At 52.4% G+C, this 24,807-nt stretch overlaps 2 protein-coding genes across 2 annotated transcripts; both read left to right on the top strand.

Annotated features, from left to right (window-relative positions):
- The first annotated feature begins 1,205 nt into the window (after positions 1-1,205).
- On the top strand, positions 1,206-5,401 carry LOC140902957 (phospholipase A2 inhibitor NAI). Its single transcript, XM_073323539.2, has 5 exons — positions 1,206-1,254; positions 1,747-1,863; positions 3,477-3,629; positions 4,015-4,155; positions 5,187-5,401. Exons 1-5 carry the CDS (start codon positions 1,206-1,208, stop codon positions 5,399-5,401), a joined length of 675 nt encoding a protein of 224 aa, XP_073179640.2.
- A 10,595-nt stretch (positions 5,402-15,996) lies between these two features.
- LOC140902741 (phospholipase A2 inhibitor NAI) lies at positions 15,997-21,553 on the top strand. Its single transcript, XM_073323119.2, has 5 exons — positions 15,997-16,079; positions 18,105-18,232; positions 19,157-19,273; positions 20,883-21,032; positions 21,415-21,553. The coding sequence occupies exons 2-5, from the start codon at positions 18,184-18,186 to the stop codon at positions 21,489-21,491; spliced, it is 393 nt and encodes a 130-aa protein (XP_073179220.1). The 5' UTR covers positions 15,997-16,079; positions 18,105-18,183; the 3' UTR covers positions 21,492-21,553.
- Positions 21,554-24,807: the final 3,254 nt, after the last annotated feature.

Below are 24,807 nucleotides of genomic sequence, written 5' to 3'. Positions count from 1 at the left end.
ATGTGACTGGCTACCCCTCGTCGCCACCCCAAGCCTTCCAAGGGGAGTTGCTTTCACTCATTCCCCAATTCGATTTCCCGGGAGGAAGGGAGGAGAATTTGTCAGCGTGCACAGAAGTCCACGTACAGGGCTGGCGAGGGGAACAGGAACGTACAGACTCTAAAGGGTGCAGATCCGTTAAGGCTTCTATATTGCATCACAGCAGGTACCTGAGCCCTTCTATAAAATGAGAGAGGCAGGGACAGCCCCTGTGTAACAGGAAACAGGGAGAGACGGGTACAGCTTTCCCACGCTGCAGAATTCGCCACTGACTTCACCCAGGCAAACTTTACTCTAAGGAGCGTTTGGTAAGTGATACCCCTCTGATCTGCTTGTGCTCTAACCACAAGACCCCACTCCCCTTCTGCAACCAAGGATAGAATCTGGGAGTCCTGGCTCCTGCTTTAACCCACTAGACTCTCCTCTCCTCCTGGAACTGCAGGCAGAACCCAGGAGTCCTGGCTCCCTGTCCCTCCTGCTGTAACCACTAGACCCTGCTCCCGTTCCAGAGCTAAGGAAAGAACTCAGGACTCCTGGCTCCTAGCCCCACTCCTCCACCATATGACTGTTAATGGATGTTTTGTGTTGAGGACTGTTTGCAATGGCACGATATCACTTTAAGGGAGGTGAGGGGGAGAGAGTGTGGCTTCCTGGTCCTGCTGGCAGTCTTGGGGGCTCTGCAGGGAAGCATGGGACCAGAGGCAGCCTGCAAAGAACTAGCCAAGAACAAAGTGGGCTGAGTTGTCTCTTGCTGCCATGGGCAGCTGCCTGCTTTGTCTCCCGCTGTCTAGGGAGCAGCCTGCTTTGTCTCCCACTGTTTAGTGAGCAGCCTGCTTTGTCTCTCTCTTGTTTGTGTTCTTGTGGGTGATTGTCCTGGATGCCCAGAAACAGAGTCACCTTACGCTGCAACCTTCCAGCAGGAGCATTCAGGTTTCTCCCTGACTTATCTGTGTGGGTGCCACGAACATACCAGCCACGAAGGGGTCAGAAGTGAGGCTACCTCAGAACTGTGGCAAATGGCTCGGTGGTTCCACACCCCTGTCGACCGGATCATGCATGTCCAATCTCTCTTCTGATCTCATTTCAGCCCAGCTGTGATCAATTCCCCAGCCAGAGATTTGGCTGCATCGGAGACACCACTGTCGATCTCCTGCTTCCCCAACACCATGGAGGCTTCTCTTGCTGTCTGCCTCCTCGCTGCTCTCCTGGCGACGGGTGAGGGGGGGCTGTTCCTACAGGGGCTGATTTCCTAACGTCTCCAACGTACCAACAGCTCAGAGCTCCCTGTTGTGTAGAACTGTTCCTGAACGTAACCGAAAAGCAGCCACAGCATAACCGGGGCTGAGTCGGGAGCGTCTGAGTGACAACGTCCGAGGAGGAGATGACTGGAAATGGGAGGAATATTTATTCTTTCAATCCCTAGAAATGTGTCCTGACTGGACACATTTCAGAGCTGGCCAGAGACCAAGGATATTCCTGAAAGGGGATTTCCCCCCCCCCAAGTTTGTCTGAAAGGCAGCAGATCTGAATCTCACTAACATGAGCTCAAGACAATATGAAAGGCATTTCTGCACGATCCCCAGCTGGGTCAAAGGACCATAGCTCCGTTGGTGTCAATGGGGCGAGATCCCCAATAAAATTCAAGAGAAAGTGAGGGGGCAAGGAAGGGACAAATCTAGACCTGTCATGTTCTCTCTCCTTCTCCAGGGGCCTGTCTGCAGTGTGAGGTTTGTACTGGAGTTGGAAACAACTGCACGGGCAGCATGCAGACCTGCACCCCTGGACAAGACTTTTGTGGCATCTTTCTCACTGAAGTCATAGTGGGTAGGTGAAATGGATCCTTATCAACATGGGTCAGGGAACAGGCTGGGGAGCCAGGACTCCTGGGTTCTATTCTACACCTTCCTCCGGGACAGGAGCGGGGTGGCTGGGTTCGAACAGGCAATGACTGGGAGCCAGGACTCCTGGGTTTCTATGCCAGACCCTGTGGGCTACCTCCCAATGGGGCTTAGACTCAGCATTGTGAACAGTGGGTCTCAAACGAAAGGCCCAGGCAGACACAGAAAATTCGCGGGGTTTGCAGTTTGGACAGTTCAGATACAATCCTGGCGACAGTTTGACGGGCCGCGTCCGTAAAGGCGGACACCCGTACTGTGTAAAGAAGAGGTGCTAGGTAGAATACCACCAACGGGACACGGTTGCGACTAACTGTATGAATTGAACAGAATGAGTTTGCTGTAAGAAAGCGTCTTGGACATTTTTCCTAGCGAAGCCGTTGTAAATATCAGGGAACGATTTTCTATTTCCATCACGGCAAAGGGGGAGAGGAGAGAGAGCCAGCTCCTCCCTCCAACGGACAGAGCCAGCCATCCTATGGCACTCTAAGGAAGCACCACCGGGCCCACAGTGCTGCTCCAGGGGGCAGAGCCGGGTGCCAGGGCAGTGGGCTCCGGGACCCCCAAAATCACGGTGGCTGCCACTGAAGCCTCTGGTGGCCACATGGGTCCACCGTAGCTGCGTTTGGGAATCAATCCAGGTGACTAACCAGCCCGTGGGCCAGGGGCCCACTCTGGATGGGATCCGCAAAATCCAGCACACTGAGTGGAAGCCACCTAAGCCAGACAATAGGAAGTGCCAAGGAGAGGGGTGTGGCCACAGCTGGGAACCCCTGGGAACTCCTCGCTGGGAGTTGGGTGTCTGGACCGGGTCAGCCCTTCCTTGCAGATGAGAGTGGTGGAGGAGGGGCTGCCCTGAGACCCCAGTGGCTAGGCACTCAGCTGGGTCATGGGGGAGCCAAGTTCAAATCCCCACTTGGCCCGAATCAGCCTGGGGGCTTCAGCCCAGATCCCTCCCCTCCTACGGTTGTGCCTGGCCCCCTGGATCCGGGTGGGTCTCTCTGTCTCCTTTGTTGAAGCCGCCCCACATTGTATGAAATAAAACATTCCCTGGAACCTGATTCCCCCACGTCCACTGGTCTCTTGAGTATATGGGAAACACCCCCCCTTCTTTCCCCCCCCCCCCGGCTGGGCTTTGTGTAGGGCCCAATCCGGAGGGCGTGCTTTGAGGGCATCTCCTGGATCAGGCCCTGCAGGTTTTATCGGCAGGGGAACATTTAGTTTGTGACTCCCACCGTGGGCTAGCTAAGGGGTGAGCGGGATGCCCGGTATTGGGATTTCAGCAGCATTCCACGTACCCCCTGGTGGAAACTCTGGTAACTAAAGGAGTTTATGGGCAGGAGATCCGGGGCCCCCGGATTCCAGGTGTTGGAATCGCTTTGTCTAGCCCGGCGGGACCTTGGGTAAGTTGCTTCCCCTCCCTGTGCCTCAGTTTCCCCAGGGATAGAGGAAGGATAATGGCACAGGGCTATCATTGTGAAGAGGGCATTGATGGGGTGGGAGTGGAAGGGGAATAAATCTCTGTCTTGTCCTCCTGGGCAGCGGGAATGAAGACCCAAACCATTCTCAAGGGCTGTGTGGCATCCAGCCAATGTAAAGCCGGTCCCGTCTCTATGAATTTTGGGAATGAAGTGACATCAAGCACGAGCATCGCCTGCTGCGTGGGAGATGCCTGCAAAACCGTCAATGTTACACGTAAATCTCCCCATCTCCGCCTCTCAGCCTCGATCCCCCTGCACCTCCTGATGCTTGGAACCTACCCCATGTTAACTTCCTGAGACTGAGCCTCCCGCCCGGCAGGGGGTGCCCCATTGAATAACACCGAGACCCTGGGTGTGTGGAGGTTGGTGGGTGGAGCTCACCAGGTGTGAACCCAGGTGGCTCCACCCAGGGCAGGGTCCAGGGCTCCCTGCTGCAAACCCCTCCCCGGCCCCTGCTGCCCCCGGCGTCCCCGGAGCTACAGCACCCCCTGGAGGGGGCCCCCGGGGCTGAGCTCTGCAGCCCCCAGCTGCTCTCCCGGCCCCGACCCGTCCTGGGGCTCGTCCCCCGAGCTGACTGCGTTTGCTCCGCTTCTTCCCAGTGCCCCCGGCTGACACCAAACCCAATGGCCGGAGCTGCCCTGGCTGCTATGCTTTGTCCACAGAGCAATGCCATGAAGAGACCGTCAAGTGTACAGGAGCCGAGACCCGATGTCTTGACGCCGTTGGAACTGTAACGATTGGTAACATCTCTTCATTTATTCTGGGGTTATTTTTCCTTCGCTGTCCATCCCTCACCCCGTGGGGCAGAAGCGGGACGCTGGGTGGAGGCCGCTAGGTAAACGTATCGGCTGCAGATCAGGACACCTGGGTTCTGTTCCCAGCGCTGGCCTCCGGTGTGACCTTGGGCCAGTGTCTCCCCCTCCCTGGGCCTCTGGTTCTCCTCCCAGCTGTTGCCTGTCTGTAGTTTAGTCTGTAAACTCTTCGTGGTAGGGACTGGCTTAGTCCTGGGAGCCCCTGTCGTGCCGGGCACTGTGCAGACCCACAATGAAGATAAGGGACCCACGCTGTGCTGGGCACTAAAAACTGATAGGGAGATATAGTCTGTGCCCCAGAGAACCTGCAATCTCTGTAGGCACAGTGGCGATCATTCTTCCCATTTAAGAGGTGGGGAAACTGAGGCACTGAGCAATGCCGTGACTTAGATTCATAGACTTTCACAGTGCCCCACCAAGAAAGACTCTCGGCCTGGGAAGCTCAGCTGTAAAGACACAGTCATAGATTCATAGATACTAAGGTCAGAAGGGACCATTATGATCATCTAGTCTGACCTCCTGCACAACGCAGGCCACAGGAAGGCTGTGGCAGGGCTGGGAACTGACCCTAGTTTTGTGCAGTCCCATCATGTTGCCTTAACTGACTACAAAACCACCTGTTTTAGAGATCCCACTTCTTCCACCAGCACTGACTTGCTGCTTTGTAGGTGAACTGTTGGGCTAATACAGGCCTCATCCAATCCAGGTGTTGTTGGCGGGCTTCAGATTGGGGCTGCAAGTGACTTGGTCAAGGACACACAGTGAGTCTGTGTCAGAGGGGGCAGCCATCCAGGGCCAGACAGGCTGTGGGGGAGCAGAGCAAATGGGTAGATGGAGGCTGGGGTGGGGGGAGTTTGGATGGGGCCCTGAGGAGGGGGAGTCTGTTGTGTCTTGCTCCAGCTTGAGGAATGGAGCTGCTCCCCTGACAATCGCCTGCTTCCCCTCCCACCCCCACGCAGGTGGAAGCCCAATGCGGATGGTCATGAAGGGCTGCGTTTCCGAGTCCATGTGCCTCCCCTTAAAAGTGGGCTCATCAGCCTTCGCAGAGATCAGTTCGAATCTAACCACAGACAAATGCACAGTGGCCTCCGGCACGGCGGGCGTGGCTCCCGGAGCAACCGGGCTTTTCCTCCCAGCCCTCGCTGGGCTCCTCCTGTTGAAGCTGCTCTCCTGAATCTCCACCCAGTGCCGCGGGTGACACTGCACTCAAATACACCCTGCGGCCTGCGTTAGCCCCTTGCCCCGCCGCATGTTCTCGGCTCCTGGCTGGACTCAGATCCCCTTGATGTTGTTGCACTGAATAAAACAAACTGGAGACCAAACTCTTTGTATTTTTTAAAATTTATTTAAATGGGGAAAAATGTAATTCTCGTGGGTGGTGCCATCAAGAAGCCAGTTAAGAATATCAGAGCGGCCATGGCTAGTCCAGAGTCCTGTCTCTGACAGTGGAACATCCAGAACTTCAGAACATGGCAATTTAGGAGAGACCCACCCCTGACTTCTCCTCCTCCAGGAATTTATCTCGTTCTTTTTTGAACCCGCTTATACTGTTGCCCATCTCCACATCCCCTGGCAATGAGTTCCACAGGTTAACTGTGTGTTGTGGGAAAAAGCACGGTCTCTTGTTTGTATGACACCTGCTGCCTGTTCGTTTCATGGGGTGACCCCTGGTTTGGGTGCTGTGGGACAGGGGAAATAGCAGTTCTCTAGTGACTGTCCCCAAGCCATGGCATGATTTTCTAGCCCTCTGTCGCGTCCCCCCTGAGTTGTCTCTTTGCCAGGCTAAATGGCCCTAATCATTTTAGTCTCCCCTCGAATGAAAGCAGTTCCGTGCCCTAAGATAAGACCTAGAAAGACCCTAGTCGGGAAATTAGGCAGCCCAGTGTCCCGGGCACCCAAGCTCTTTGCTCAGGAACCGCTCGGAATGAAATTCAGACAGGACCCTCCTGCAGTGACTCCCCTCGGGCCAGATTCTCACCAGGGCCAGCCTCTGACCTCAGCGCATTCAGCCCTCTGTTCACACTGTGAGCTCCCCGCAGGGAGTGCCCCTCAATGAGACACCTGGGGAAGGCTTACCTGCCCCCCAAAAGGGGCCATGCACTCCAACTTCACAGTCAGCAGTGACCCTCAGCCAGCCTGTGACACAGACAGGATACTAGTCATCGGGAACACAGCATAGAACAGAGACTGTTAGCACAGTAAGCAGGGAGGTTCGGGAAAGTCCATCTTGGGGGGACCCAGAGCCCTGGGCTCCCCCACCCCCCAATTCCCAACCCAGGAGACCACCCAGCTTCCAGCAGCCCACCCTCCGTCACACCCAGTGCCCCTCCTCCACTCCTCCTCCACCCTGGGCAATGGGTCACCTGGCCTCCACTTTTCGCTGTTCCCCAGCTCCTCCAGCTGGCCCTTGCCCAAATGGGCCCCAGCCCTTTGTGGTCAGGATACAGAGTGTCCAGCCATTGTCTAGGCCCAGGCAGCTAGAGGACATGACATTCCCACCTGCCCTCTCGGGGTCTCTGCACAACCACACACCCTTGTCCCACCACCTAGATTCTTGTGCAACACACGGGGGAAACTGAGGCACACACAGGCTTCAGACAAAATACTAAGAAAATTCCCACTTTGGCACGCACAGGCTGGGAGCTACACAGGAGAACGTCAGTTCAGCCTCCAACGTGGGTGCAAACGCTTTGGGACCTGCTGAAGGAGCCACGGTACGAAACAGATGTCCTGGACCCAGGGACCCAGCCTTGAAGTAGCAGAGCCGTGGGGCTGGCCTGTGGGAGCCTGGGGCCTGGCAATAAGAAGGGGATGTTCCCAGAGAGCCTGTATCACAGTCAGATGCACGGGACACTTTGGGGTGCTGCAACATGTTCGTCTCGCCTTAGCCCCACACCCCAGGTCCCCCAGTTCCGTTTCAGTCTGCCTTGTAGCAGGTCCGCATTAATCAGAGCCTTTTGTGTGCCATCCATCCATCTCAGTTTGGTCTTCCAACCTGCCTCTGACCCGCCACTGTGAAGTTTAGCACTCTGGTTCCTAGATATTCTTCGGATTTCCCCCGGCCAAACCGGCTAAGCCTGGACCCTTAAGTCATAGAATCATAGAATCATAGAATCATAGAATATCAGGGTTGGAAGGGACCCCAGAAGGTCATCTAGTCCAACCCCCTGCTCAAAGCAGGACCAATTCCCAGTTAAATCATCCCAGCCAGGGCTTTGTCAAGCCTGACCTTAAAAACCTCTAAGGAAGGAGATTCTACCACCTCCCTAGGTAACGCATTCCAGTGTTTCACCACCCTCTTAGTGAAAAAGTTTTTCCTAATATCCAATCTAAACCTCCCCCACTGCAACTTGAAGTCTTTTCCTGAGTGGCCAGAAGTTTTCTCCTACCGGTTTTTGAATGTTATGATTCCTGATGTCAGATTTGTGTCTGTTTATTCTTTTGCGTAGAGACTGTCCAGTTTGGCCAATGTACATGGCAGAGGGGCATTGCCCTGGCCACTCAGTAAAAGATTTAAGGGTGGCAATTTTGCAACACAAAAGCTTCAAAAACAGACTCCAAGGAGAAACTGCTGAGCTTGAATTAATCTGCAAACTAGATCCCATTAACTTGGGTTTGAAGAGAGACTGGGAGCGGCTGGGTCATTCCACATATTGACTCTATTTCCCTGAAGTTAAGTACCCTCATACCTTCTTGTCAACTGTCGAAATGGGCCAGCTTGATTATCATGACAAAAGTTTTTTTCTCCTGCTGATAATAGCTCATCTTAACTAATTAGCCTCTCACAGTTTGTATGGCAACTTCCAACTTATCTGCATGTGTATATATTTCTTCCTACTATATGTTCCATTCTATGCATCCGATGAAGTGAGCTGTAGCTCACGAAAGCTCATGCTCAGATAAGTTTGTTCATCTCTAAGGTGCCACAAGTCCTCCTGTTCTCTTTGGGGATACAGACTAACACGGCTGCTCCTCTGAAACTTATCTTCTAACACACACATTCCTCATTCACACGCAAAACAGGACTGATTTACATGGAGCATTTGAACAGGAACATCAAATTGCAATGCAGGAGAAAACAATCGCGGCATTCTTTTACTTACTTCAAAATGCTAATTTTAAACTTACAACCAAGTGGTGATCCTAAAGGTCTGTTACTGCCTTGAAATCAGCTTCAGACACAAGATTCTGGCTGATGCATCTCTACCAATAACCCACGAGGCCGTTCCTTCCTGCTTTCAGAAAGGGTGGCTGGCAGAATATGGACAATCATACCTCAATACATTTAAGGCAGGCTACATTATTATTCTTTGTCCTTCGTTCTAAATTATACAAAATACAAACACAAAATCCTGCTACTACAACCCTACTATGACCCACTTTCCAGTCTATAGAACCCAGGCGTCCAGACACCCACCCCGACTCCTCTCACCATTGGATCCCGCTTGTCCCGAGGACAGGAGTAGGATCCAAGGATCCTGCCCTTAATCGACATGGCACCAGGAACAGAACCCAGGAGTCCTGCCACCCTGTCCCTGGTGTGACCTGCTACCCTGCATTGCCACCTCAAGCCTTCCGAGGGGAGTTGCTATCACACATTCCTCTAATTAATTACATCCGATGAAGTGAGCTGCAGCTCACGAAAGCTCATGCTCAAATAAATTGGTTAGTCTCTAAGGTGCCACAAGTCCTCCTTTTCTTTTTGCGAATACAGACTAACACGGCTGTTACTCTGAATCCTCTAATTCAATTTCCCGGCAGGAAAGGAGGGGGATTTGTCAGTGTGCACAGATACCCAAAGGGTGGGCAGGGCTGGTGAGAGGAATAGAAACTTATGGACTCTACCAGGTGTCACGGAGTCCCTGGGCGATGCTCTGGAACTGCTCCCCATGAAGCCAGGCAGGATTCTGGGGCAGTCGCCTTTCTGGGAGCAGCCTGTCTTCAGGACACACAGCTCACACGGCTTCCACCTTCCTGGGTCTGACCTCGGAGCATTCAGCCTCCTCTGCCGCTCTGTGCGCTTCCCACAGCGAGTCCGCCCAGGCGGGGTCCTGGGGAAGCCAGAGGGTCCTGCCCCCCAACTCCGCAGTCAGACGTGATTCTCAGCCAGCCAGTAACACAGAAGGTTTATTAGATGACAGGAACATGGTCTAAAACAGAGCTTGCAGGCGCAGAGAACAGGACCCCTCAGCTGGGTCCATTTTGGGGGGCAGTGAACCAGACAACCACGTCTGCCCTTCACTCCATGTCCCAGCCAGCCCCCAACTGAAACTCCCTCCAGCCCCTCCTCCTCTGGGCTTTGTCCCTTTCCCGGGCCAGTGTTGTACCAATAAAATAAAAACCAGCAGGATCTTATTAAAGGGAAAAAGGCAAAATACCACATTTATTGTGAATACAGAAAGAATCATAGTAAGCAGTTAGTTATAGCTATAACATTCCATTCAATCTCATATTTATTCACACATTCATTCATACAAACACACACACACACACATACACACCCACACACACAGGTTCTGCAAGGTTGTTATCATACTTACCAGCCTTAGAGTTGCTCATGCCAAGCCACTGGCCAGGTGGCCTGGACATGAGGAGGGAGCAGGGCCTTGTCAGATGCTCATCTGATGCTCCTGGAAGTTGGTTTGCAGAATCAGACCCCAAAGTTCTCACTTTTTAGAGTCTATTTTTATAGGAATTTCTTCCTATGCCAGTCTATGGGAATTGCTTCATCATGCTGTTGCTGAATCAATCAGCAGATAGCACATTCCTGACGGCTCCAAGATGTTATCTTGTTCTTTGGTTCTCCCATTCTTGAGGCTGTTGGGTGGATTCCAGTCTGCCCTCCGGGTGGGGTCCTCTGGTTATTTCCACTTGACGCCTTCTTCAGCCGATGGACACTGGATTCTTAGGCTGGCACCTCCCTGATCATTCAGTTATTATCCACACCAAGCATCCATCCACATCCATCCTCTATCTCTATTTTAATCACAATGGTTAATACAACAAAAGGGCGGGGAGTCTCTGGGTGCTGTTTCTGTTGTTAGAGTATTGCTTTGAGTCTCTCTCTCTGTGAATTGCTTTGAGAACAGACTCTGCCTTAGAATGTACTAACACAGTTAGCAGCTTGCAAGTTTCACACAGAGAGGGAGAGAAACAGCACCAAAAACCAAGAGACCTCTTAATTAGTAATACCCTGGAATTGAAACTCTGGGGAATCAAACTCATTTGTGATTTTAATACAGAACTTCTTTAATATGATCCAACATAATCCCCCTTTTGACACTAAGATTTATAATCGTCAGTGTCACTTTCTATGTAGCCTATTCAAGAGAAAGTACTGTGAGACAATTTGAGTTTGAGATTCCAATTCATGCCACATACATGATCCTAGTGATGTATCTTTACTACAAGGTTCTGGGGCAACAGGCAAGGTGAGGCACACCCACTTTTGAGGAGTCCATTCGGTACAACCTCTAGTGTCCAATAGCTTCCCTCCCTCCCCAGCCCACTGGCTCAAGGTCCAGGGTAGCCAAAAGGATCCCATGTGTAATATGGGGAGTGGGTTAACCTTCAATACCTTTGCCTCCAGGGACTGTTGGTGTGCAATTTTGACAACAATTTCTCCCATTAACAAGTCTGGTTTACAATAGTGGAAACATATTGCATCCATTCATATTGATAAGTGTCAAACAATGATCTCTTTCTTTTTTAACAAACGCATCAAACCCTTAATATTTCCCAATATGACCCAGAACATTTTGTGTTCCAAAGTAGCTAGTGCAAGTATCTGCATTTCAGTGCATCCCATAGCTATGGCTGTGTAGTTTCCTATTTCTAATTTTTTTTTTCTTATGCATAAGCCATGTGGTAGTATTAAGCCATTACTAAAGATTCCATTGGCCTTCTAGGTTACCCAGACCAATTTGGACCAAGTCTACATTGGCATGTACTTGTTTTTGTATCAGGCTGTCCTGTAGCTGGGACAGAAAGCTTAATTTATTTTTAAGTTCCTGCAGGTCTTCAGTATTTTTTTTTTAAACACACAACAGTGCTAGCAACAACACAAAACACAAGACAAAACATAGAACACAGAACACAATTTCTATTGTGACAGTAGATTCATGGTATTGGGTTGCTTTTCAGCTGGCAGCTTTTCCTGATTTTCTGAAAGACAAAAAAACATGTTTCTACCCCTTTTGGGGTGGCAGATTATTGCTTAAAATATTTCTTTTACAAATACCCTTGCTGATTGCAGGCAAAACAGAGAAATTGCCCCCATATTTTCCTGTTTTTGTTCTATAGGCAGGCCAGGTTTCAAAGGCTTTTATCTTTTAAGGGTTATGGGGAAATTATCCCACTGTTTAGTCATTAAATCCCTGAGTTTTCCTTCTTATACAGCAGACCAAGTTTATAATGTTTTTCCTGCTGTGTTAAGCTTTAAGTTTTATTTACAGGTAATAACTGAGAAGCATCATTACCATACGACCTTAAAGGATTTTTCCAAAAATCATACACACTATACGTTGTTACAGGGATACTTATTATCATTAAATTTATTAAAATTATCTTGTTATCCCATGCCTTTTATTTAGACAATTTGTTTGCTGACCAGGTATGTCCTTTATCTGCAGCTCCTTTGTGCTGCTAGTTCTTTCCTTCCTTTATCATTTAGGTAATTTGCATTTTCACAGAAACTTCCTGCTTTTGGATTTAAAGCCATCAGCAGCTCAGAGACTCTATCTTAAAAGGGACACAATCAACTTTCACCAGAGTTTTGATTACTTTTAACTTCTGCTTCCAAAACACACAGCAATCTGAAAAAGAAAACCCAACCTATTGTGGCTCCCTTTGGAGCCCTAATAGCATTTTAATTAAGTAGCATGGTATGTTTGCATTTCTTTTGCCCCTTCTACAATATACCCTGCACATGTTCTGGGGCAAATGCACATTTCTTCCATAGTTTAACTTCTATAACATTATCCAGATCCATTTTTACATAAGGTGTCACTATTTCTTTTTTTGCTTACAGAGTTTTCATGTACCTTTATCAAAGTGACAGTCTGATTACTCAGAGCCATTTTAAGACTCAGTGTTTCTAACATTGCTTCTTTTTGTTTTGTGCACCTCACCCCTGCTGTTGCTTCAGAGAGGCACTGTCTTTTTTTAATTTTTTTTTTACTACAACTCTCATCTGCTATTTTGTTACAAAAACAAAAAACAAACAAAAAGAATCCAAATTTTTTTTTTTTATATATTCTCCTGATTTTGACTGCCCTGCTGCAGCCACAACTTAAAAACATTTTAAATTTTGTAAAGCATTGAGTTACCTTTTAAGGGTTAAATGCCAAATCCCAAAGCCAAACAACACTAATTACCTGTGTCTAGCAAAAAGGTCGGTCAGTTTTGCAACTTTGAATTAAAGAGTCAAATGGATTTTTAGTGGCATTATTTAAAACAAAAACAAAACTAACTGGTCCTTAGAACTTTACATATTTACACACACACAGATACATACATACACGTTTTCTTTTCCTTAACATCCCTTCCACACTGCTCTGTTTTTTACATCTTACATTCCCTTTATACATTTGAGGCAGTTAAGTTCCAATAGAACCCTCTTATGTTCTTTTAGCAAATTTGACTAAATTGTCCAGTCAAATGATTTTAATCAGATAGTTTATTTTTGCCTGGCTAATTTACAGACATTCCTTTGGAAAAGGGCCCATTTTTCTTTCAGAATGGCTGCAAAGAAACCAAGAATGCTCTAACACTTTTCCTTTTTAACATTTTCGGTTAAAAGTTGTTTGGGTGAAATACAAAGTTTAACTGCTTAATTCCCTCCAGCCTCTGCAGAGTTAACTTTTTTTTTTTTTTTTACTCTCTTTTCTCTTTGTAATTATGCCTGGGGGTGCCGTACATAGGACTTTCTCCCCCTTTACCTGCCTCCCTCCAGCCTCTGCAGAGTTAACTTTTTCACTCTTTTTGTATTCCTGGAGTGCCTCTTTCACTATTTTCATCTGGCTTTGGGTATTTGTAGCCAGCACCTTCCAATTGTCTGCTCCCTTTTCCGTTTGTGCCTTTTCCTCTTTACATGAAGACAAGCGGAGGGAAGAATCCTTACATGCCTCCCACAACAACCAAATTGCTGCTGCATCTCTTTTGGCAGCACTAGAAGGTTTGTATATGAGGATATACTGAGCCAATCTATCCTCTAGGTCCGAAATAGTGCAGACATCAGCTAGGGCTTGTTTAGTCCAAGGACTGTGCCCACATTTTTGAAGGATTTTTTTAAAAGGTGTAATTTCTTTAACAAAAGGTGAGGTTGGAGTTCCTTCTGACTCCATTCCTCCCTCTGGTACTGGCTTACCCTGTTTTCTTTTAAACATATTAACATGGATATTTCAATCTCTTTGTCACTGCTGGTATTACTTAGCAAGTGACACAGCCTAGATTCTGAAATCATAGCTTAATCTATGCGTTTTTCCCCTGCTACCTTCCCGGAGGTCAGCAGGTCCCCTGCTACCTTCTCGGAGGCCAGCAGGTCCGGTTAACCTATTTCTCCCTGCTACCTTCTCGGAGGCCAGCAGGTCCGGTTAACCTGTTCTTCCCTGCTACCTTCTCGGAGGCCAGCAGGTCTAGTTTAATCTGTTTTCCCTGCTACCTTCTCGGAGGCCAGCAGGTCCCCTGCTACCTTCTCGGAGGCCCGCAGGTCTGGTTTAATCTGTTTTTCCTGCTACCTTCTCGGAGGCCAGCAGGTCCCCTGCTACCTTCTCGGAGGCCAGCAGGTCTGGTTTAATCTGTTTTTCCTGCTACCTTCTCGGAGGCCAGCAGGTCCCCTGCTACCTTCTCGGAGGCCAGCAGGTCTGGTTTAATCTGTTTTTCCTGCTACCTTCTCGGAGGCCAGCAGGTCCCCTGCTACCTTCTCGGAGGCCAGCAGGTCTGGTTTAATCTGTTTTTCCTGCTACCTTCTCGGAGGCCAGCAGGTCCCCTGCTACCTTCTCGGAGGCCAGCAGGTCTGGTTTAATCTGTTTTTCCTGCTACCTTCTCGGAGGCCAGCAGGTCCCCTGCTACCTTCTCGGAGGCCAGCAGGTCTGGTTTAATCTGTTTTTCCTGCTACCTTCTCGGAGGCCAGCAGGTCCCCTGCTACCTTCTCGGAGGCCAGCAGGTCTGGTTTAATCTGTTTTTCCTGCTACCTTCTCGGAGGCCAGCAGGTCCCCTGCTACCTTCTCGGAGGCCAGCAGGTCTGGTTTAATCTGTTTTTCCTGCTACCTTCTCGGAGGCCAGCAGGTCCCCTGCTACCTTCTCGGAGGCCAGCAGGTCTGGTTTAATCTGTTTTTCCTGCTACCTTCTCGGAGGCCAGCAGGTCTGGTTTAACCTAATAGAAATGCCTAGCTCACTAGAGCTGGCGGTGTGCACACCAATATTTACAATAACTGAGGTTTTTTACCAATATTCCCCCTTTCGCAATTCTCCACCAAAATGTTGTACCAATAAAATAAAAACCAGCAGGATCTTATTAAAGGGAAAAAGGCAAAATACCACCTTTATTGTGAATACAGAAAGAATCATAGTAAGCAGTTAGTTATAGCTATAACATTCCATTCAATCTCATATTTAGTCACACATTCATTCATACAAACACACACACACAGGTTCTGCAAGGTTGTTATCATAGTTACCAGCCTTAGAGTTGCTCATGCCAAGCCACTGGCCAGGTGGCCTGGACATGAGGAGAGAGCAGGGCCTTGTCAGATGGTCATCTGATGCTCCTGGAAGTTGGTTTGCAGAATCAGACCCCAAAGTTCTCACTTTTTAGAGTCTATTTTTATAGGAATTTCTTCCTATGCCAGTCTATGGGAATTGCTTCATCATGCTGTTGCTGAATCAATCAGCAGATAGCACATTCCTGACGGCTCCAAGATGTTATCTTGTTCTTTGGTTCTCCCATTCTTGAGGCTGTTGGGTGGATTCCAGTCTGCCCTCCGGGTGGGGTCCTCTGGTTATTTCCACTTGACGCCTTCTTCAGCCGATGGACACTGGATTCTTAGGCTGGCACCTCCCTGATCATTCAGTTATTATCCACACCAAGCATCCATCCACATCCATCCTCTATCTCTATTTTAATCACAATGGTTAATACAACAAAAGGGCGGGGAGTCTCTGGGTGCTGTTTCTGTTGTTACAGGGTATTGCTTTGAGTCTCTCTCTCTGTGAATTGCTTTGAGAACAGACTCTGCCTTAGAATGTACTAACACAGTTAGCAGCTTGCAAGTTTCACACAGAGAGGGAGAGAAACAGCACCAAAAACCAAGAGAGCTCTTAATTAGTAATACCCTGGAATTGAAACTCTGGGGAACCAAACTCATTGTGATTTTAATACAGAACTTCTTTAATATGATCCAACACCAGGAGGTCACTGGATTCCTTTGTTCTCCAACCCTTTAGCTCTCACCTTGCAGGGGGGAAGGGCCCAGGCCATCAGTGGCCAGGAAACAGGGTGTCGGCCATTCTCTGTGTCCAGACCCCTGCACACACCTGCCCTCTAGGGCTCTGCAATGATCCTACACCCTTATCCCACCCCCTAGATACTTAAGAACTGCCTAGGGGAAACTGAGCCCCCCCCCACACTATTCAGAGGAAACATTAAGAACAATCCCACTTCGTCAAACCAGGCGACCTGTGGAAATCCATGTAAGTTCCTGTATTGCATCACAGCAGGTACCTGAGCCCTTCTATAAAGAGAGGCAGAGACAGACCCCGTGTGACAGGGCGGAAGGAGAGACGGGTTCAGCTTTTCCACTCTGCAGAGTCAGCCTCCTGCTTCACGCCAGGCAAACTTTAAGGAGCGTTTGGTAAGTGATACCCCTCTGGTCTGTTGGTGCTCTAACCCCTAGACCTCACTCCCTTCCCAGAGCTAGGGAGAGAACCCAGGAGTCCTGGCTCTCACCCAGCCCCCTCTCTGACCCCCACTCCCGTCCCAGAGCTGAGATAGAACCCAGCCCCACTCCTCCACTCTATGATTGCGGATGAAGGCAAGAGCCAGCATGCAAATGGGGTCATATCAAAAGGCAAATATCGCTGCGCTCCAGTTCTCTTCCCAGCGAGGGCAAAGAGCTGCTTGAGACTGAGGATGGGGTGAGGGGAGAGAGCCGCCTGCTGCCACGCTGGAGAGGGGACTCTCTGACTCCCCCGTAGACTCTTGGACTCCTTTAGCTGGGACCAGGAAATCAGCTCTGTCCCCCCCTTGTCAGGGAGTATGGGGCAGAACAGAGCATGAGGGTGGGTGAGATCCCAACCACAGGTGGGGAAACTGAGGCAGCTGCGAAGCATTGTCAATGCTGCAACACCCGCCAGAAGTGGGAAGTGTCCAAGTGCAGTGCTCAGGGGTGGGGGAGGGAGAGAGCAGAAGTAGCTGCCGCTGGGAGGGAGGGGGAATTTCCTCCCCCAGTCTATGGCTGATGGTCTATCTGATGGTCTGTGGCAACGTGAATGACCCAAGGCGGTGGGGAAGGAGAGGTCAGTACAATTCCTCCTACCCCTGGGGAATCTGGGGTGACGGCGCAGGGATCCAGACCCTGTTCTCTGGGGAGCAGGACACAGAAGGATTTTGGCTCTCCAAGGGGATAAGGGGTTGCCCTGGTCTGGGCCCTCGGATCCCTACGCTATTGAAAGTAGTGTGTGTCTGAGAGTCGCTTTGCAGGGAGCTGGACGTGGCGTCTCAAGGATGGATTGCAGTGGCAAGCTATCACTTTAAGAGTGGGGTCAGGGGAGTTTGTGGGGTTTTCTGGTCCTGCTGGCAGTCTAAGGAGCTCTGCAGGGAAGTGTGGGACCAGAGGCAGTTTGTAGTGAAACAGCCTGGAACAAGGTGGGCTAAGTTGTCCCTCGTTGCCATAGTGAGCAGCCTGTTTTGTCTCCCCCTTGTTTGTGGTTGTGACGAAGTGGGACTGTTCTTAATGTTTCCTCTGAATAGTGTGGGGGTGCCTCAGTTTCCCCTAGGCAGTTCTTAAGTATCTAGGGGGTGGAGTAAGGGTGTATGATCATTGCAGAGCCCTAGAGGGCAGGTGTGTGCAGGAGTCTGGACACAGAGAATGGCCGACACCCTGTTTCCTGGCCACTGATGGCCTGGGCCCTTCCCCCCCCTGCAAGGTGAAAGCTGAAGGGTTGGAGAACAAAGGAATCAGGTGATCTCCTGGCCTGGGAAAGGGACAAAGCCCAGAGGAGGAGGGGCTGGAGGGAGTTTCAGTTTGCGGCTGGCTGGGACATGGAGTGAAGTGCAGACGTGGTTGTCTGGCTCACTGCCCCCCAAAATGGACCCAGCTGAGGGGTCCTGTTCTCTGCACCTGCAAGCTCTGTGTTAGACCATGTTCCTGTCGTCTAATAAACCTCCATTTTACTGGCTGGCTGAGAGTCCCGTCTGACTGCGGAGTTGGGGGCCAGGACCCTCTGGCCCCCCCAGGACCCCGCCTGGGTGGACTGGCTGTGGGAAGCGCAGGGAGGGGCAGAGGAGGCTGAATGCTCCGAGGTCAGACCCAGGAAGGGGGAAGCCGGGGGAGCTGTGTGTCCTGCAGACAGGCTGCTCACAGAAAGGCGACTGCCCCAGAGTCCTGCCTGGCTTCGTAGGGAGCAGGTCCAGAGCATCGCCCAGGGACTCCGGGACAGTGGTGCTTGTGTGTGATCATTCTGGTTCCCCAGAAACAGACACCTTACGCCACAACCTTCCAGCAGGAGCATTTCTGGTTTGTCTCTGACTTCTCCAGGTGGGTGCCACCAACATACCAGCCACAAAGGGGTGAGGGTTTTGGCTACCTCAGAACTGAGGATACCCTCACCCTGTCAACCGGCTCATGCATGTCCAACCTCTTCTGATCTCATTTCAGCCCGTCTGTCATAAATCCCCTGGCCAGAGATTTGGCTGCATCAGAGACCCCAGCGCTGATCTATTGCTTCCCCATCACCATGGAGGCTTCTCTTGCTGCCTGCATCCCCGCTGCTCTCCTGGCGACGGGTGAGTGGGGTCTGTTCCTACGGGGGCTGATTTCCTAACTTCTCCAACGTACCAACAGTTCAGAGCCACCTGTCGGGTGAAACCGTGGACGAACAGTTCGGGGGAGGGATAGCTCAGTGATTTGGGCATTGGCCTGCTAAACCCAGGGTTGTGAGTTCAATCCTTGAGGGGGCCATTTAGGGATCTGGGGCAAAAATTGGGGATTGGTCCTGCTTTGAGCAGGGGGTTGGACTAGATACCTCCTGAGGATCCCTTCTAACCCTGATATTCTATGATTCTATGAAAGTAACTGAATAGCCAGAGAATAACGGGGGCTGAGCTGGGGGCATCTGAGTGACAACGTCCAAGGAGGAGAGGGCTGGAAGTCACAAAGTCCCCGTAACAGTGAGTGAAACAATTGTGGAAATGGGAGGAAATATTTACCGTTTTAATCACTAGAACAGTGTCGTGACTGGGCATGTTTCAGGGTTGGCCAGAGGCCAAGGACATTTTGAATGGGGATTGTCTGTTGTGTGAATGGCACCATAGCAGGAACTCAAGGGAATCTGAAGGGCCGTTCTATGTGACCCCCAGCCGGTGTCAGGGGGGCGCAGCTGCACTGGACTCGATGGCAGCTGTCAGTTGGCCCTTGCTGCACCACCTGGGGAGATCGCCACCAGCTCACACCCGCTGGGGATCTCTCTGGGGTTTGTGAGGTGGGAAAAACACCTGGGGAACTAAAATCCGCAGCAAAGTCCAGGGAGATGGAGCCCCCGAGTAGCGTGAAATGCCTGTAGCCAGCTGGGACCGTCGACAATGCTGGGGCAGCGCGTTGATGAGGGATGAGGGACCCCAGGCCGCTGCACCCGGTGCTTCCCCACAGAGCCCAGGGGAAGGCGCGGGAGGGACAGATCCAGGTGGCTCATGTTCTCGCTCCGTCTCCAGGGGCCTGTCTGCAGTGTGAGGTTTGCTTCGGCCTAGGAACCAGCTGCACGGGCGACCTGGAGGCCTGCGCCGCTGGGGAAGATTCCTGTGGCATCGCTGTGACAGCATCCACAGTGGGTAGGTGAGATCAGGGGTTGATTTGTCATGCGAGAGGTGCTGGGGCGGAAGCCCTCTTCTTCCTTTCATAACCGAGGCAGCGAGCCCAGAGGAGCCGGGGCTCAGCCCTGGCACAAATTAAGAACCGGGTGAGATGGACCCTAAGCAACGTGGGTCAGGGAACAGACTAGGATCTAGGACACCTGGGTCCTCTACTTGTCCCAGCTCCGGGAAGGGAGTGGAGTGCATTGCCGTGGGCAGCGGGTAAGGAACCAGGACGCCTGGGTTCTATGCCAGTCCCTGTGGACGAGCTCAACTGCGATGCCGAGCTCCCAGGTGACTAGCCAGGGGCCCACTGAGGATGGGAACCACAAAAGCCAGCGCGTCAAGTGGGCAGCCCCCTGAGCCAGCCAATAGGAAATGCCGAGGAGAGGGGTGTGGCCTAAGGTCTGCTTGGCCCCTAAGTCCCGGTTGCACGGAGGTGCCCAGTTCTGCTTGGGACCCATGTCTGGGAACCCCGTGCCGGGAGTCCGGCATCTGGACCAGGTCAGCCCTTCCTCGTGAATGACGGCGGTGGAGGAGGGGCTGCCGGGAGATCCCAATAGCTGGGCGCTCAGCTGGACCCTGGGGGAGCCAAGTTCAAATCCCCACTCGGCCCGAATCAGGCTGGGGTCTTCAGCCCAGGTCTCTCCCCTCCTATGGTCGTGTCTGCCCCCCTGGATCCGGGGGGGTCTCTCCGTTTCCCCTATTGAAGCCGCCCCAAATTGTATGAAATAGTTAAACATTCCCTGGTACCTGATTTCCCCACGTCCACGCAGAGCGTCTGACCCACTGGACTCCGGGGCATACGGGGCCACCCCCTGCCCCCATCTCCTCCCCAGGCTGGGCTTTGCGCAGGGCCCGATCTGGCGGACGTGCTCCGAGGGCATCCCCTGGATCAAGCCCCGTAGGTGATATCGGCAGGGGAACACTGTGTCTGTGAATCCCGCTGCAGCTAAGGGCTGAGCGGGACACACAGCGTCGGGATTTCGGCAGCCCAACATGTACCCCCTGTTGGAAACTTTGGCAACGAAAGGACTTTATGGGCAGGAGATTCGGGGTCCCCAGGGTTACATGGCAGCTGAGTGGGGAGCTGGAGCAGAGACAATTGGTGCCTGCAGATAGTGGGGGGAGACACAATTTAAATTTTCACCCCTACTATAGCTTGAGTCACGGCCCCTCCAAACACCCCCGCCTTACCCTCTGCAGCTCCCCCCCACTTCCGCTCCCAGCTGTTTGCAGCTGCTGCTCCCCCCGGCAGCAGCTACCGGCTCACTGGCTCCAGCAGCTGCTGTGCAGGGAGTGGACCCGGCTGCCCCATGTGACCGAGCGGGGCCAGCAAACCCGGGCCTACCGCCCCCCATCCCATGTGTTGCCTCTGAACTGGAGGTTATAAATGCTGGATTTAGGTGCTGAAATCGCTTTGTCTAGCCCTGTGGGACCGCGGCTGACTCACTTTCCCCTCTTCGTGCCTTAGTTTCCCCAAGGGTAGGGGAAGGCTAATGGCACAGGGCCGTCACTGTGAAGAGGGCGTCGATGGGGTGGAAGTGGAAGGGGAATAAATCTCCGTTTTTCTCCTCCTGTGCAACAGGAATTGAGAACCAGAGCATGCTCCAGGGCTGTATGCCATCGAGTCAATGTAAAGCCAGCCCCTTCTCTGTGAATTTTGGGACGGGAATGAGAACACAGACAAGCTTTGCCTGCTGCTTGGGAGAAGCCTGCAAAACAGCCACCGTCACAGGTACCTCTCCCCAGCTCCTCCTCTCCTGCCCCATCCCTCTGCACCTCCTGCCCCACGTTAACTTCCCGGGCCTGGTCCTCCCGCCCCGCAGGGGGCGCCCCTTGGAATAACATTGAGCCCCCAGCTGGGTGGAGTTTAGTGGGCGGGGCTCTAGGCTCCCACCAGGTGTGAGCCCAGCTGATCCCACCGAGGGCGGGGTCCAGGGCTCCCTGCTGCAAACCCCTCCCCTGCCCCTGCTGCCCCCCCAGTGTCCCCGTAGCTACAGCGCCCCCTGCAGGGGGCCCCCGGGGCTGAGCTGTGCAGCCCCCAGCTGCTCTCCCGGCCCCGACCCGTCCTGGGGCTCGTCCCCCGAGCTGACTGCGTTTGCTCCGCTTCTTCCCAGTGCCCCCGGCCGACCCCAAACCCAATCCCCAAACCCAATGGCCGGCGCTGCCCAGCCAGCTTCGCTGTGTTTGCTGATCAGTGCAGTGAGAAGATCATACAGTGCACTGGAGACGAGCCCTGATGTGTCAACATGGTCGAGCCCCTAATAACTGGTAACCTCAGTTCATTTCTTCTGGGGTTATTTTTCCTTTGTTGTTCTATCCATCCAGGGGGAGGGATAGCTCAGTGGTTTGAGCATTGGCCTACTAAACCCAGGGTTGTGAGTTCAATCCTTGAGGGGGCCATTTGGGATCTGGGGCAAAAATTGGGGATTGGTCCTGCTTTGAGCAGGGGGTTGGACTAGATGACCTCCTGACGTCCCTTCCAACCCTGATATTCTATGATTCTATGATCCCCTGTTGGGCAGAAGCAAGACACTGTGTGGGGGCCGGAAAGATATCGGCTGCAGGTCCGGACACCTGGTCCTATTCCCAGCTGTGACCTTGGGCCAGTGTCTTTCCCTCCCTTTACGTCTGGTCCATTACCTGTGTATAGTTTAGTCTCTAAGCTCTTCGTGGTAGGACTGACTTACTCTTGAGAGCCCCTGTTGTGCCAGGTGCTTCACAGAGCTCCGACCCAGATGGGGGTCCCCTCTTCTGCCAGATGCTGAAGGACTCCCAGCAGGATACAGTTCCTGCCCCTCAAAGAGGCTGCAATCGGAACAGGCAAAATAAGGATCATTCTCCCCATTTAAAAGATGGGGGAAACTGAGGAACAGAGCGGTGCCGTGACTTGCCCAAGGTCGCACAGGAAGGCTGCGTCAGGGCTGGGAATTGAATCTAGTTTTGCAGAGTCCTATCATGAGGCCTTAAATCACTATGAAGCCACCCTTATTAGAGATCCCACTACTGCCACCAGCACTGAGCGGTGCAGCTAATACTGGCTAGATCCAATACGGGTTTCACTGGCAGGCTCTAGATCCAGCTGCAAGTGACTTGTTCAAGGACACACACCGAGTCTGCGTCAGAGCGGAGGAGAACGGGGAGGCCATCCCAGGCCAGACAGGCTGCGGGGCGGGTAGCGGGGGAGCAGACGGCGAGATAGAGGCTGTGGGGGAGTCTGAAGGGGCCCTGAGGATGGGGGGACCATTGTGTCCTAGTCCAGCTCAAGGAGTGGAGCTGCTCCCCTGACAACTGCCAGTCCCCTCCCCCCACAGGTGGAAATCCGGTGCAGATGGCGATGAAGGGCTGCGCTTCCGAGTCCATCTGCGGCCAGCTAAAAGTGGGTTCGTCGACCTTCGCAGGCATCAGTGCAAGTCAAACCAGGGCCAAATGCACAGCGGCCTCCTGCTGCTGCAGCTTCTCTCCTGATTCCCCAGCCGGTGCAAGGACGCCGCCGCACGGAAATACATCCCTGCAGCGTGTGTTAGCCGCTGTCCCACCCAAGGATTCTCGCTTCCCCAGATGGAGTCAAGCCCCTTAATATTGCTGCAAACTAGAGACCAAATTCTTTGGAATTTCTTTATTTATTTCAATGGAGAAAAATGTAATTCTCCTGGGTGGTGCCGTCAAGAAGCCAGTTAAGAACAGAAGCGCGGCCGCACCGGGTCAGGAGAATGGTGCAGCTAGTCCAGTGTCCTGTGTCTGAGAGTGGCCATTACCAAAGCTTCAGGGACAGTGCCCAGCACATGGCAATTTAGGACATAGCCACCCCGACTTCCCCTCCCGACTTCTGGCAGTCAGAGGTTTACGGACACTCTGAGCATGGGGTTGAGTCCCTGACCATCTTGGGTAATAGCCTTTGATGGACCCATCCTCCATGAACTCATCTAATTCTCTTTTCAACCCATTTACACTCTTGCCCATCACCATATCCCCTGGCAATGAGTTCCACAGGTTAACTGTGTATTGTGGGGGAAAAGTGTGACCTCTTATTCATATTAAAACCTCTGCCTGTTTATTTCATTGGGTGCACCCTGGTTTTGGTACTGTGGGATGGGGAAATAGCAGTTCTCAAGTCACTTTCTCCATGCCATGGCATGATTTTTTAGCCCTTTGTTGCATCCCCCCTAAGTCGTCTCTTTGCCAAGCTGAACGGCCCTAATCTTTTTAGTCTCGCCTGATATGGAAGCCGTTCTGTGCCCTAAGATTAGGCTCAGAAAGACCCCAGTGGGGAAAGCAGGCAACACAGGCTGGGGGTTACACAGCCCAGGACAACGTCAGTTCAGCCTCCAACGGGGACTGGGAGCCAGGACTCCTGGGTTCTCTCTCTGGCTCTGGAAGGGGAGTGCGGTCTAGTGGTTAGAACAGGAATAGCTGGGAGCCAGGATGCCTGGGTTCTATCCCCAGCTCTGGGAGAAAAGTGGGGGTGGAGTAAGTTGGAGTGGGGGAGTGTCTTGGAGTCAGGACTCCTGGGTCACGTACAGAAAGGTCTGGGGATCTGGTGACTGTCACCCCCCCCCCAGCCCTCCTGCTGCATCCGACCACAGTGAGGCCCAGCCCAGGGTGTGAGCCGGTCTCACTTCCATTTCCCCACAAGTCACCGCAGATGACACTGGTTTGAAAGTGCAGCGCAGTGCAGTGGAGTGGGTGGGAGGCTGTGTCCACACTTCAAACGGGGCTGCTGGGTTCTCTCCAGGGTACGGGGAGGGGACTGCGGGCCAATGGCTGTGACGAGGGACCCCTGTGGAGCAGCATGGTGCCCACCACCCTCACACAGGCGCTGCTCAGGAAGCAGCCCTCACCTCCCCTTCTCTGTCTGCACGATCCAGGGCTTTGGGCGTCTGCTCACAACTGCTGACCCACCGCTGGGGTGGGGCGGGGAAACGCCTTTCCTGGGAACAGGGCAGGACAGACGCCAGCGGCTCCGAGAACACCCATGCCGGCGTCTCCAAATGAACCCGGGGGTCCTCCAGCCAACGCTGCTGCAGAGCAGCGAGATGAGGGGCTTTGCTGATGCAGTTCCCCCTTTCCCGCCCGAGCGGCTGGTCAAAGGCCAGGCGCGGTTAACGTTGGACCGGGCTGGAATTGCAAAGCCCCCTGCTCCCGCACTGGAGACGTGACTCTCCCTGGTTCCAGTGGATGTTCTTGGATGTCTTCGGCCGTGACCCGGGAGCTCATCTCTCTGCCCCACCCTTAGCAGGGAACCCGGGGCAGGGCAGAACATGGCGGGGGATGAGCTCCCGGCCCAACGAGGAGTGAATCGCAAGCTAAGACGGACGTGGGTGTGAATCTGCCTTGGAGTTTTCTGATGAGGACCGGAGGCGCTTTTGCTGAGCATTGTTTGAGGAATCATTTGGGGGGGGGTGGGGTGGTAGAACAGACACAGGGTCACTTGGAGTCAGGGATAAAGCCAACTCAGCAGCCCGCCAGCATGGTGTGGTCTTTTCCACTGTCGGGACAGAGGTGTAAAA

Source organism: Lepidochelys kempii, chromosome 24, assembly GCF_965140285.1.
Source record: "Lepidochelys kempii isolate rLepKem1 chromosome 24, rLepKem1.hap1, whole genome shotgun sequence".
Taxonomy (NCBI): domain Eukaryota; kingdom Metazoa; phylum Chordata; order Testudines; family Cheloniidae; genus Lepidochelys; species Lepidochelys kempii.
This window is presented reverse-complemented; position numbering and strand designations above follow the sequence as displayed.